Here is a 15,585-nt window from a genome sequence, read left to right on the forward strand (position 1 = left end):
TGTACAGGAAGGATAGACAGGATAGGAAGGGAGGAGGGGGTTATGCTATTGATTAAGAAACACATAAAATCCAAGGAAGTACAGCTAGTCAACATGGCTGGACAGTGCTGTGTTGAGTCAGTTTGGTCTGACATAAGCACTGGGAAAGCAAAATTGAGAGTAGGAGTGTGTTATAGGCCTAATGACTCTGATGAGTACAATAAAAACCTGCACAGAGAAATAGTGGGCAGATATTGACTGGAATTTATGGGTTGGTCACTCATACACTAGCAAGGATTTTGTGGATTTATTGGAAGATTGTTTTCTACAGCAGCATGTTTGGGAGGCAACTAGAGGGATTAATACTTTTGATCTGATTATCAGTAGTGATTCTTCTTGCATTAAGAATCTGCAGATAAAGGAACACTAGGTGGCAGTGATCACGGTGTGCTGAAGTGGGATTTACTCAAAGAGGTAACTACCATCAGGGATAAAGCGAAGGGTTTTTGCTTTTGTAAAGGTGACTACACAGGTCTGAGACAGTATTTAAATTTTATTTGATGGACCAACTGATGATGTTCCAACAGCAAATTCAAAATGGGAAGCATTCAAAGAATTAATCTTGGAAACTACTAGACTTTTCATACCAACAATGAAATATTGTTCACGATTTAGGCCTAAATGTATGTCAGATGAACTAATTAGACAGGTGGCAGAGAAGAAAAATGCATGGGATGCATATAAATTAACAGGTGACACAGAAGCCTATGATAGATATAAGCCTGCCTGTAATCAAGTCACAAAGGAGGTTACGCAGGCAAAGGCAGATTACGAGAAATCTTTGGCAAAGGATGCAAAGAAAAACAGCAAAGAGTTCTTTGCTTATGTAAACTCTACAAGGAAGGGGATGAATCGGATTGGTCCCCTTGATAATGATGGTTCAACTGTTGATGATCCTGCTCAGTTAGCTAATAAACTAAATCAATATTTTGCATCAACATTCACACGAGGAATTATTCAGAGAGGGGAATGGCAGAGGTGTATTAAACTCTGACAGTAAGTTACTTGATCTTGTAATAACTGAGAGTAAAGCAGAGGAGAAATTGTTGAAGATAAACATAAGAAAGGCAGGCACTGGGGGTGGATGGAATCTATCCAGTTTCATCCGCTCACTCGATTCTCTACATTCAAAATTAATAATACCAACCAATCATTCCAAAAAATCAGCAACACCACCATATCCGACGAAGAAGTATTAGCTTCTTTTGACGTCATATCCCTATACACTAATGTGCATATCCCTTTCACCCTACAAGCATTACGCGTATTTCTAACAGCTGATGACACTTTAACGGAACGTACCTCTCTTTCAGTTGACCACATCCTTGAACTTACCACTCTTTTACTAGACGCTAGATATTTTAGATTCAAGAATAAAATTTATCGACAAACATTTGGTTTACCAATGGGTTTAGGCATTTCTGCCCCCCTTTCTGAAATTTATCTCGCTACTATTGAAAACCAAATTTTACAACCTTTCCCCTCTGAAATTAAATTATACATCCGCTACGCCAATGATATCCTAATAATATGCAACAGAACAATCATAGATAATCTTTTTTTAAAATTCAATACAATACATGACAGGCTAAACCTTACCCTCGAAATCGCAATGGACAACCAGATTAATTTTCTTAATCTTACTATTTATACAACGGACACAAATTTAAATACCAAGATTTTCAGAAAAAATACACACACCGGTAAATATCTACATTTCACTTCACATCATCCCCTTAATACCAAAAAAGCCATCCTACACAACCAAATCTACAACGCTATCAAATTCACTTCTTCACAAAACGATCTACACAATGAACTTCAATACCTTACTGATAAATTCATAGCCAGGAGCTATCCCCCTCAACTCATCCAACACACAATATCCACCGTTAAAAACAGTATTAATAATCCCACCAGACACAGTCACAAGACAAATACTCGCATAGTTCTCCCTTACCATAGTGAACTCGCAGCACAATTCCGACGTACGTTCAAAGATACCGACATCTCCCTCACCTTCTCCACTTACAATAAACTAGGTTCCCTATTTAATTCTTACAAAGATACACACAAATATCCCATCAACGATCTCAATAAATTAATATATCTCATAAAATGTCAACCGAACTGCGACACCTGTTACGTCGGCAGCACTACCACCAAATTCGGTTCCTCCACAACTTACAATACCCGCGCATACTACCACTTCAACAGTTTCAAGACAAGTCAATCCTGCATTGAGTTAACAACCCATGCTCAAACCCACAACCACGCCCCCCTTGTTGACTCTGCCATCACTATTATTAAACTTAGATCGAGCTACAGAATTCTTCAATATGAAGCCCTCACCATCGAATGGTACCGACACCATTCTGATCTCAACATTATTAACGCTAAACTTCCCTTTAACCTTTCACCGGCTTGGAACCTCTCGTGGCTAAAGTTACCACATGTCAAAAAGAGCATCATGGGAGTTTAGATAACTTTAAATACAACACGCGCTCACTTTTCTTCCATTTTCTTCCGATTGGAGATCTGCATTTCTACTTCCTTGCGCTCATTTTAAAATCTGTTTAAAATATTTTCACCCAATTCCCTGCCTTAGTTCTTTTTAATGCTTCTTCCAACCTAAATTTAACCGCCATCTACCAAAAATATTTTATTGCAGATTTATACAAGGTGAGTACCGTTTTCTAAGCATTTGCTATTCATTTTTTAATCAGATTTATCATGGTATTATAAGGCTACTATAATTTCACTATGAGGGCACTGGTTAAAGAAGCATTGCAGGATCATCTAGACAAGACGTCAGTTATAGCTTGGACACATCGTGGATTTGTTAAGGGGAAGTCTTGTCTGATCAATTTGATTTGATATTATGATGTGGTCACAAATGAACTGGATGCAAAGAATAATTTTGATATATCTTTCGTTCTTAGAAAGGCTTTTGATAATGTTGTACATGGAAGACTGCTGCACAAATTGGAGCAGTGTGGCATTGTATGCAAATTGCTGCTATGGATAAAGGGATGGTTGAGTGGGAGAAGACAGAGAGTGTTAATCAATGGACACTGCTATTTTTGGACTAATGTTATTAGTGGATTCCCCCCCCAGGGTTTAGTGTTGGGTCCATTGTTGTTTTCTATATTTATTAATGATATTGATAACGGTATATCAGGCTTAATGGCCAAGTTTGCAGACGATATGAAGGTCGACAGGGTTACGAAGGATACGAAGGTTGCTAATGAAATTAATGACAGTACGCTGTTGCAACAGAATCTAGAAAAGTTGAGCAGGTGGGCTGAGAGGTGGCAACTGAAGTTTAACATTGACAATTGTAAACTATTGCATATGGGAAGCAGTAGCCCCAGAGTAACGTATAAACTGTGTGTTACTACACTGACAGTGGTAGAGAATGAAAAGAACCAGTGTGTAATTGTGCAGGCAGATATGAAGGTTTCTGAGCAGTGCTGATGGTCTGCAAGAGTAGCTCATGGTGTATTGTCAATGATATACAGGAATTTTTCTAGCAGGAATAATGAGGTGATTATCACCTTGTATAAGGCAAAGGTCAAGCCATACCTTGAGTATTGTATACAGTTCTGGAGGCCTCATTTTTAGAAGGATGTTGGGATGTTGGAATGAGTACAGAGAAGGGCAACAAGATTAATGAATGGAAAAAATTGTTGCTCTTATGTAGAAAGGCTTAAGTTTTGCAAATTATACTGTTTGGAAACTAGGCAATTGCGAGGTGACCTGAATGAATTGTATAAAGCCTTGAATGCTTGAGCATGCTCAGTGCTGATGGAAATTTTCCTCTTGCTCAGAATAATCGCCTGAGAGGGCATAAATTCAAATTAAGGAAAGACAGTTGTAGGATATATGTGCAGAAGTTTGCCTTTAGCCAGCGGGTGGTTGATTGCTGGAACAAACTTCCATCTGTCATCGTAGAATTTGATAGCTTAAATAGATTCAAGGCAGAACTAGACAGACATTTGGAGGGAGTACATGGGTGAAATGAGAAGGGCGCTTTTTTTTTTTTTTTTTTTTTTGGCCGATGCTATCTAAACTTGCTTTCTTGCATCATGTGCCTTTACTAAAGCTAATCACGCTCCTACACTCATTTTTGCTTTCCCAGGGCGTATGTCACACTGAGTCAGCACTGCATTGTCCATATATGTCAACTGGATGCACTTCCTTAGAGTTTGTTTTTCTTAATTAACGGCATGGCGACTGGGCTAGCCAGGTGGGTAAAGTGTCTGCCTGGCAACCCAAAGGTCGTGTGTTCGAATTCTGCTTGGATCAGAGTAAAATGCAAAAACTTTGGGAGGTGCATTATGTCCACAGAAGCTGATGCACCAACAACTACAAAACAAAAAATAAATAAATAAATAACTAACAGCATAACCCCTGCTGCCTGCCTATCCTGTATAATCTTTCTGTACAATATTTCCCACATTCTAATTCTGCATTCCTAATACAGTCAGTCCTCATTTAGGACGATAGTTGTGTTCCTAGAAACCCTCGTGCAATATAAACAACAGGCCCTATGGGAAAAATAGGGTTAGGTGCCGACCACCCAAGATTAAACACACATTTGTAACCAAAACATTACCAAACACAATTAATAATCATAATAAATTACGTAAGTATTTTATTACGACTATTACGTAATAAAATATTGCTAATGCTTTTGCTTCTATCGTAAGCAGACTTGTTTTTTGTTTGATTTTCTATCCAGACAGATGACAGCCGTTCCATCTCTTCCAATTCTTTGTGTCTTAATCTAATGGATTTTAATTACACTTTAAGTTGTTCCTGCTATGAAAGTTGTTTTTATTTTCTCTGCATTCTTTGTAATTCTCGCCATTGCCTCATTTAGGTCTGTAGCACGTGCAATATCATATGGTCTTTCATTTTGCTCAAAGCGTTTCACAATTTCATATATTTTTTTCTCTATCGACATAGGCGGATTGGCCATAAGCCTTACTGGGGAAACCCCAGTGGGCCGGGGACTGGTGTGATTTTGGCCATAAACCATAGTATGAGGCCACTACAAATTTTCCCGGGTAAGAATTTTTGAATCAGTCCACCTCCATTTATCGATATTGCTTTTCTTTTTCTCTCTGAATCTACAGTGTCTTCACCAGGACGCTTCCTTTTCACACCTTTTAAGTATTTTACTCATTTTTAGGGAATAAAGCACAATTACAAAACGAGGAGGCAAGCTTGATACATATAAACAAAGCTGCGTGCATGTAGTAACTGAATAAACAACACCGTAAAGGCAGAGATACACTATTAACACCTCACATTTTACTAAAGCACATTTCTAGGGGTTACTACCATAAAACAAAAAACAATTTCCAGTTGTGTTTCTGCTAGTGGAATCTGTTATAATCTGTTATAAACTGGATCTAATTGCATTTGCGATTATACCGATAGCTGGAATTGTGTTGGTTTTTACATTATTATGGTGAAATGTGTTTCCCCTTCACTGATATAAAAAACATAAATACATTTTCAGAATCTTTTCAATATCGTGTTGCGTTAAATACATTTTCAGAATCTTCTCTTCATTCCTATCGTGTTGCGTTCGGTTGGGGTGATTCTGCGTTCGACTGCCATTTCTTGTAAACACAAAGGCGAATCGTGCATAAGCGAATTCGGTTCGTGTTATATAAGATATCGTTCCCCTATTTATAAATCGTGTTGGATTGAATTCGTGTCGTGTAAACACGTGTTATACGAGGACTGACTGTATCTGTGTGACACCATGTGTCTAATATCCCAACAAAATCTGCCTTTGATGTCTTGACCAGCACTTCAAATTCATTAAATTTATTTACTTTACTTCTAGCATTGGTATACATGCTGGTTTTTTTTTTTTTTTTTTTTAGGAGCATTAGCAACGAAGGCCATATGCGGTGGTCATTCCCTGACCTTTTCGTATTTGGTGGTCACGGGCTCGAACCCCGGTCTAATCAAGAAGCGTGTACTACGCACTGCCACTCCTGGCTACGGAGGCGCCAAGTATACATGCACCTATTCTTATCCTTAGCTACCCTAATACATCCCATATATTTACTTGTTTCGTGATAACTCCCAGTAGTCTCTGAAATCCCCGACACCTTGTTTTCCAACCTGCTGCTCATTCGATTAGAAGCAGTACATGAATCAATTTCCTCTCTGCCTTTGGCTACTTTTAACTTTTATTCTGCGAATTTCCCCAAGCTAGCAGTTTTTTGATCCACCTAACACTGCCTCAATAGCATTAGCAAACATCCTTGCAGCCCTTCTATTTATGTGTATCCCATCCCTGTAGAAGCAATCTCTCGTGTTAAGAAGCCCAGACCAATCTGATAAATTCTACTCTGTGAGCCTTGCACAATTTATCCAGGGCCATATTGATTGACAAGGCTCTCATCATATACTCTCTCCTGTCGTGTCTGGGCAGAATTGCAGACACTTTCAAATTTAACTTGAACTCAACTTTTTTCCTACATTTACCTATACTTTTAAGTAAATCGGCAGATCTCCTACTCTTAATGTCTTTATTCCCAACGTTTACAACAATATCTCTTTGTGCTTTTAAAAAATGATATCTGTTCTACAACATCGTTAATTTTTGTCTCTGGCAGACATACCCCGTTCCTATTCCGCCTATCCTTTTTACACAGTATATTACCCATTTCCTTGACAACAGTCACCAACAATAACTAATTCTGTGGGACCAGCACATACTGCCTTGGAGATTGCCACTGTTTTGCCTGATGATATTGAAATTAACAACGATAATTAATAAATTTAATTAGTTATCAATATTACGCTACCTAATAGATTTCTAAATACAGTAATAGATATTATGCTATCTAGTTTTACATTACAGTTTCCTATTTACCACAATTAACAATTTGAATTCCCTTCCACTCACTCTATACAAAAACAATGGTTGCAGATTTGAATGAAACAACGGTTTAACATATATTAAGTAGTAATCTACAAAAACTCTAAATTAAAAATAAAAATAATGTGTGTATCTAGGACTATATAGCTACTTATAAAGTACAATATAATATGACAATTAAGTAAATAAAATAGCAAAACACTTGTGCTTTATTGGAGCTTGCAATTCACAGCTGTAACTTGTAAAGGCGTGTTAATGTCCAATTAACACTTGTTAATTAAATTCTCAAGTTTCCTACTTTTAATATCATTATTGCTAATTTGTACAACAATATCATCTTTTGTGCTCTTAAAAGATGATAGTTGCTCTACAATGTCATCCTTTAGCACCCCTGGTAGACACACTGATCCTCCTACTGCACCTATCCTTTTTGTGCACTGTATTTCCTACTTCTTTGACAATTGAATCACCAACTAGTTTCTTCCTGTGCGACTAAGGATCTCTGCTTGGAGATGTCTTTTTGTGGTCTGATGCTGGTGTGTTGGCTCAAACCTTGGGAAGGCAAAGTGTATCAAGTTATGAACTATAAATTTGCATGCATTCATAAAAAGGTTCAAATTATAAAAAAAAAAAAAAAAAATGTACACTGAAAATACAACTCCCTTCTATGAAAGGCAAGAAACTTTTCAAAGAACTATTTTTTTGTATTCATATTTGTGTTTTTCTTTTTCAGCTTGCCTTATGATGATCGCATTAAGAAGTCACAGAGTTCTTCATTTTTTCCTAAAACACTTGAGGTAAATTCAGTAACTGTTGATTTAATTTAATGATTACTGCTTAAATATTTATTCTTGAAAAAATATACTGTAAAAAAAAAAAAACATTTCTTCCTAGGCATTGTGTATACCACAGATGTCATAATAACTCACTTATTCTAATTCTGATACTCTACTGAGTATTAGTCTAATACTTTAGGAGGAGAAGGGAGATATTAATATTATTAATTCTCGTATAAAAATCTATTAATCAATTACTATTAATAAACAGTGTGAGAACCTGAAAATGTTTAAAAAAATTTTAAATGCTGTATGTAATATTATTTTCATGAAGTTACTATAATGTTTCTATATTATACTATTCAAATTCATCTTAGAGATTGTAGTATTCGCAATACTACAATCAAGCAAGCTTATATAGCAACAGCCATAAAAAAAAAAAAAAAAAAAAAGTACAAGGTTCACCCATCCTCACCCTCAGAAAATTTCTCTAGTTCTTCCTTGAGTTTTTTTCAGACAATGCACAACAACAGATGGAAGTCTGTTCCAATAATCAACCATCTGCTGGCTGAAGGTAAACCTTCATACATCTATCCTGGAACCATCCTTCCCCAGCTTGAATTTATGCCCCCTTATGTAGGTAGTCTCAGCAATTGGAAGGATGTCATTAACATTCAGTTTACCCAATCCATTCAAGGCTTTAGACACCTCAAATATATTTTCCCGCAGGTGCCTAATCCCAAGATGCTGCAATTTGCAGAACTGAAGTACTTTCTAGGTAATAGCACCCTTTTGTTCCCTTCATCAGTCTGGTTGCCCTTCTCTGCATTCTTTCCAGCATATCTACATCCTTTCTCAAGTCAGACCACCAGATCTGTATACAGTACTCAAGATGTGGCCTAACCATGGCCTTATACAAAGAAATAATCACTTTCTTATTCCTGCCGGCAAAGTTTCTGTATATCATTGACAAAACTCCATGAGCTGTCTTGCCAGCCTGTCTGTGCTGCTGAGAGATTTATGTCTGACTGCAAAATTATAAGCCTATGATAGATATAAACTGGTCTGTAACCAAGTCACAAAGAAGGTTAGGCAGGCAAAGGCAGATTACGAGAAATCTTTGGCAAAGGATGCAAAGATAAACAGCAAAGAGTTCTTTACTTATGTAAATTCTAGAAGGAAGAGGATGAATCAGATTGGTCCACTGGATATCGATGGTTCAACTGTTGATGATCCTGCGTTCAGGTAGCTAACAAACTAAATGAATATTTTATTTGAATGAGGAGTTATTCACAGAGGGGAATGCCAGAGGTGTATTAAATGCTGGCAGTAAGCTAGATAATCTTGTAATAACTGAGAGTAAAGTGGAAGAGAAATTGTTGAAGATAAACATAAAGGCACCTGGGGTGGATGGAATCTATCCAGTTATATTAAAGGAGGTAGCAAAGAAAGTAAGCAAACCCTTAGCCATAATTAGGTGAAGTACCCTTGGACTGCAGATGTGCAAATGTGACCATAATCCACAAAGGAGGATCAAGGGGAGAGACAGGTAATTACAGACCTGTTAGTTTAACTTCTGTTCCAGGGAAATTAATGGAGGCACTGGTTAAAGAAGCATTGCAAGATCATCTAGACAAGACTTCAGTTATAGCTTGGACACAGCACTGGTTTGTTAAGGGGGGAAGTCTTGTCTGACCAATCTGATTGGATACTATGATGTAGTCACAAAGGAACTGGATGCAAAGAATTATTTTGATATCATATATTTGGATCTTAGAAAGGCTTTTATACTGTTGCACATGGAAGACTGCTGTACAAATTGGAGCAGTGTGGCAATCGAGGCAAATTGCTGCTATGGATAAAGGGATTGTTGAGTGGGAGAAAACAGAGAGTGGTAATCAATGGACACTGCTCTTCGTGGACTAATGTTATTTGTGGAATTCCCCCTAGAGTTCAGTGTTGGGTCCATTGTTGTTTTCTGTATTCATCAATGATATTGATGATAGTATATCAGGCTTAATGTCCAAGTTTGCAGACGATACAAGGTTCGGCAGGGTTGTTAATGACAGTACGCTGCTGCAACAGGATTTAGAAAAGTTGAGCAGATGGGCTGAGAGGTGGCAACTGAGGATTGACATTGACAAATGTGAAGTGCTGCATATGGGAAGCAGTAACCCCAGAGTAACGTATCAACTGTGTGGTATTACACTGACAGTGATAGAGAGTGAAAAGGACCTGGGGGTAATTGTGCAGGCAGATATCAAGTTTTCTGAGCAGTGCAGATGGTCTGCAAGGGTAGCTCATGATGCCTTGTCAATGATATATGGGAATTTTTCTAGCAGGGATAAGGAGGTGATGAATCACCTTGTATAAGGCAATGGTCAGGCCACACTTTGAGTACTGTATACAGGTGTGGAGGCCTCATTTTAAGAAGGATGTAGAGCTGTTGGAATGAGTACAGAGAAGGGCAACAAGATTAGTGAATGGAACAAAGGGTTACTTTTATGAAGAAAGGCTTAAGTTTTGCAAATTGCAGTGTCTGGAGACTAGATACCTGGGATGTGATCTGATTGAGGTGTATAAAGCTTTGAATGGTTTGAGTATTCTCAATACTGATGGGATTCTTCCTCTTACTCAGAATAATCTTCTGAAAGGGCATAAATTCAAATTGATGAAAGTCAGTTGTAGGATAGATGTGTGGAAGTTTGCCTTTAGTCAGCAGGTGGTTGATTGCTGGAATAAACTTCCATCTGTCATGGAAGTTGATAGCCTAAATAAATTTAAGGCTGAGCTGGACAGGTATTTGGACCAATTGGATGGGTGAAATGAGAAGGGTCTGTTTTTTTTTTTTTTTTTTTGTTGTTGATGCTATATAAGCTTGCTTTCTTGCATCATGTGCCCTTGCTAATGCTAATTACCTACAGGTCTTTTTTACTCTCCACTATCCTGGGTGTAGTACCACACAGTTGATAAGTTACTCTGAGGTTACTGCCCATATGTAGTACCTTGCATTTGTTAGTATTAAATTTCAACTACCATTTCTTAGCCTATCGGCCCAGTTTTCTTAAATCTTCTTGCAGTAGCTCACCCTGATGGCTGTTGTTAACTGTCCTGCCAGCCTTTGTATCATCTGAAAACTTAAACATTAAGCTTGATATACCTTCATAAATATCATTGATTAATATTAAAAATAACAATGAGCCCAGCACTGAACCCTGGAGAACTCCACTAATAACATTAGTCCACAAAGAGTAGTGCCCATTGATAACTGCTGTCTGTCTTCTTCCACTTATGAGAAGTGTAAGATGGTACAGAGTGTGGTTGTCGTTGTTGTTGTTGTTGTTTTTGGTTTTTAGGAGCATTAGCAACTAAGGCCATATTGCTCCGGTGCGGTGGTTATTCCCTGACCTTTCCGCATCCTCCGTATTTGGTGGTGACGGGCTCGAACCCCGGTCTAATCAAGAAGCGTGTGCTACGCACTGCTGCTCCTTCCCACCTGGCTACGGAGGCACCCGTGTGGTTGTCAAAGGCTTATGAGAAAGCAATAGGAAAAGAATGGGGGAAAAGGAATTTCATATGTATCTGAATACAACAAAGAAGAAAGATATTCAGAGTGGACCCCTGTTCATTGGGTGTGGGAAGTTGCAGATGAATTGAATAGGTACTTTACCGAAATCATTAGGTTATACTGGAAAAAGAACCTTCAAGCTGAAAAGTAAGGCTGATCTATGTGAAATTAGTGATGTCGTAATTGCAGATGATTGTTTATTAGAAAAGCTTGTGAGCATGAAGGCAAATAAGGCTCCTGAAGTTGATGTATGAGGGATTGTATTCCATCATTGAGGTTAATTGTGAGGACATCTTTGAATCGAAGTGCCAATATATAGCTAATGCATAAAAGCGGTTCCTAAGAGTGTAGTTGGTAACTACAGACTGGTTAGTTTGACTTCAGTGGAAAGAAAAAGCTTAGAGGTTAAGATATTTCCTACCAATGATTAAGAGTGCAATGCAGGAATATTTAGATAGATATGGCATTCTGAAGAACAAACAACGTGGCTTTGTTAATGGTAAAAAAAAAAAAAAAAAAAAAAAAAAGGTAAACTGCAGCCATTATGAACACACTGCAGGATGGAAGCCTCCTCAACAATTCATGCTGAGGGAAATGGACCATAATCTGCCACGTTGGTCCAGTGTGGGTTGGCAGATCGACCGTATTTAGCAGTCAGGAGATTGAACCTCCGGTGTACTCAAAGAGCATGTGCTACTGCACTTCCCCTCCTGACCACTTGGCTATGGAGGCCAGTGTTAAGGGTAAACCATGCTTAACTAATTATTTGGCTATTTTGCTACATAAATGCTAGATTCCTATATATATATATATAAATTAGAATAAGGATTAAAATAAAAATTAAATTTCTATTTAATTGGCTTTTAAATTACAAAGAATTATTATTCGTATATTTAGATTTTCTAAATTAATTTAGAGTTTCTGCTGCAATATTTTTACTCTTGTTACCTGTCTTTTCCTTCCCTGTTTGATTTTAATTTAGTTATAATTGTGCCTTTTCACTCTTGTCTTGCTGTACTGCTGGCATTGCTTTATTTTATTTTTATTTTAATCCTTATTCTAATTTATATGGTTATATTTCAAACATCAAGTAGAAGAATATGCTTTTTGCTGCCTCTGATGTATGCTGTACCCTCCTTTTTATTTTTATTATGAAATATTTCGTTTTTCAACTATTTCAACATTATTTAAATATATATATATACACACACACACACATACATACAGGAATTTTGCTAGCAGGGAAAAAGGGGGTAATTATCCCTTTGTATAAGGCAATGATCAGGCCACACTTTGAGTACTGCATACAGGTCTGGAGATTTCATTTTAGGATGTGGAGCTGATAGGATGGTACCCGAGAAGGGCAACGAAGGTTGGTGAGAGGTAAAAAGGGTTACTTTTGCGAAGAAAGGCTTAAGTTCTGCAAATTGCAGTGTCTGGAGACTAGGCACTTTTCTCATAAGCCTTGTGAGGTGATCTAATTGAGATGTATAAGGCCTTGAATTGTTTGAGCAAGCTCAGTGTTGATGGAATTCTTCCTCTTGGCATGTAATCTTGCTCAGGTTACATGCCTGAGGGGACAAAAATTCAAATTGAGGAAAGCTAATTGTAAAATAGATTTGCATAAATTTACCTTTAGCTTCAGTGGGTTGTTGGTATAGCTAATGCATAAAATGCATTAATGCATAAAATGCATTGTTTTAAATACCTCAATCGATCACCTGCAAGGTGATCGATTGAGGTATTTAAGGCTTTGAATGGTTTGAGCAGCTCAATTCTGCTGGGATTCTGCATCTTGCTGAGATTACACATGATGGGGGATTATAAATTCAAATTGAATAAGGCCAGTTGCCAAATTGATTTGCTGAAGTTTGCCTTTAGCCAGCAAGTGGATGATTGTTGGAACAAACTTCCATCCATTGTTGTGGAAGTTAATAACTTAAGTAAATTTAGACAATGGCTGGACAGGCTGTTGGAGTGAATTGATAGGTGAAATGGGAGGGGTTTTTTTTTCACATGCCACTACTAATGCTAATAATAACCCTTCCCTGAGCCGTATAAACTTCAATCAGATCTCTTCTATGGTGTCTGGTTGTCAAGCTCTTTACCTCACAAAATAGAAGTCTTTTCTCATACAATCGTCCATTTGCCAGTCTCTTTGTGTTAGTTGTCAGTCTTTGTTTAACATAATTAAAAAACTGAAATGAGCTAATTAATTTCTAAACTACTAAGAATAAACAAAATTATCCACTTAGGTGCAGGTGTACCCAAAAGAAACAGATGTATGAAAAGAATGAAGATCTAAAACCAACTTTGGCATTTTTGTTTATTTCTAACTTGAAAATAAACATAATTATACCAGTGTAGTTTTGCGTGCTTTATTATTTTCAAACAACACAGTTTACCTATGCACCATGCTACTGAAGGAATACCTGAAACATCTGTACTTTACATCTGTTTTGTTATTACTTAAGCTTGATGAAACTAGTGCAGGTATACTTGCGTGTACACCAATGCTAGGAGTTTAGTAAATAAATTTGATGAATTTGAGGTATTGCTCAAAACATCAAAGGCAGATATTGTTGGGATATCAGAGACGTGGTGTCACACAGATATAAGGGATGCAGAACTGCAATTTGGGGAGTACAACGTCTACAGAAAGGATAGACAGGATAGGAAGGGGGTAGGGGTTATGCTATTAGTTAAGAAACACATAAAAACCAAGGAAGTGAAGCCAGTCGACATCGCTGGACAGTGCAGTGTCGAGTCAGTTTGGTGTGACATAAGCATTGGGAGATCAAAATTGAGAGTAGGAGTGTGCTATAGGCCTAATGACTCTGATGAGTATAATAAGGAACTGTACAGGGAAATAGAGTGGGCCAGTAAATAAGAGAGTCTTATAATGGGAGATTTTAATTTCCCAGATATTGACTGGAATTTGGGGGCTGGTTACTCACACACTAGCAGGGCTTTTGTGGATTTATTGGATGATTGTTTTCTACATCAGCATGTTCAGGAGGCAACTAGAGGGAGTAATGGTTATTGCTTCCGTAAAGGTGACTACGATGGACTGAGACAGTATTTAAATTCTATACAGTGGGACCAACTGATGATGTTACCAACAGCAAATTCAAAATGGGAAGCATTCAAAGAACATATCTTGGAAGCTACTAGGCTTTACATACCAACTAAGAAAGTATTTAAATTCTATACAGTGGGACCAACTGATGATGTTACCAACAGCAAATTCAAAATGGGAAGCATTCAAAGAACATATCTTGGAAGCTACTAGGCTTTACATACCAACTAAGAAATATTGTTCAAGGTTTAGGCCAAAATGGATGTCAGATGAACTAATGAGGCATATGGCAGAGAAGAAAAATGCATGGGATACTTACAAATTAACACATGACACAGAAGCCTATGATAGATACAAGTTGATATGCAACCAAGTTACAAAGGAGGTTAGGCAGGCGAAGGCAGATTACGAGAAATCCTTGGCAAGGGATGCAAAGAAAAACAGCAAAGAGTTCTTTACTTATGTAAACTCTAGAAGGAAGGGGATGAATCAGATTGGTCCACTTGATATTGATTGGTCAACTGTTGATGATCCTGCTCAGGTAGCTAACAAACTAAATGAATATTTTGCATCGACATTCACACATGAGGAGTTATTCAGCAAGGGGAATGCCAGAGGTGTATTCAACTCTAGCAGTAAGCTACAGAATCTTGAAATAACTGGGAGTAAAGTGGAGGAGAAACTGTTGAAGATAAACACAAGAAAGGCACCCGGGGTGGATGGGATCTATCCAGTTATATTAAAGGAGGCAGCAAAGGAAGTAAGCAAACCCTTAGCCATAATTATGAGAGTTTCCTTGGACTCAGGGGAGGTACCCATAGACTGGAAATGTGCAAATGTGACCCCAATTCACAAAGGAGGATCAAAGGCTGACACGAGTAACTATAGACCTGTGAGCTTAACTTCTGTTCCAGGAAAATTAATGGAGGCACTGGTTAAAGAAGCACTGCAGGATCATTTAGACAAGACTTCAGTTATAGCTCAGACACAGCATGGTTTTGTTAAGGGGAAGTCTTGCCTGACCAACTTGATTGGATACTATGATGCAGTCACAAAAGAACTGGATGCAGGGAATAACTTTGATATTATATACTTGGATCTTAGAAAGGCTTATGATACTGTTGCACATGGAAGACTGCTACACAAATTGGAGCAGTGTGACATTGGAGGCAAATTGCTGCTATGGATAAAGGGGTGGTTGAGTGGGAGAAGA

The 15,585-nt window shown here is 37.8% G+C and overlaps 1 protein-coding gene across 1 annotated transcript in view; it reads left to right on the forward strand.

The window, feature by feature from the left end:
• Positions 1-15,585, forward strand: part of LOC150077646 (transmembrane 9 superfamily member 1-like) — a 274,121-nt gene that overhangs the window by 126,426 nt on the left and 132,110 nt on the right. The window contains exon 7 of the mRNA XM_090385415.1: positions 7,683-7,746. Within this exon, the coding sequence (XP_090241541.1) occupies positions 7,683-7,746 (64 nt within the window). The remainder of the gene's footprint in view (positions 1-7,682; positions 7,747-15,585) is intronic.

Source organism: Mastigoproctus giganteus, chromosome 11, assembly GCF_048544385.1.
Source record: "Mastigoproctus giganteus isolate SK-2022 chromosome 11, ASM4854438v1, whole genome shotgun sequence".
Taxonomy (NCBI): domain Eukaryota; kingdom Metazoa; phylum Arthropoda; class Arachnida; order Uropygi; family Thelyphonidae; genus Mastigoproctus; species Mastigoproctus giganteus.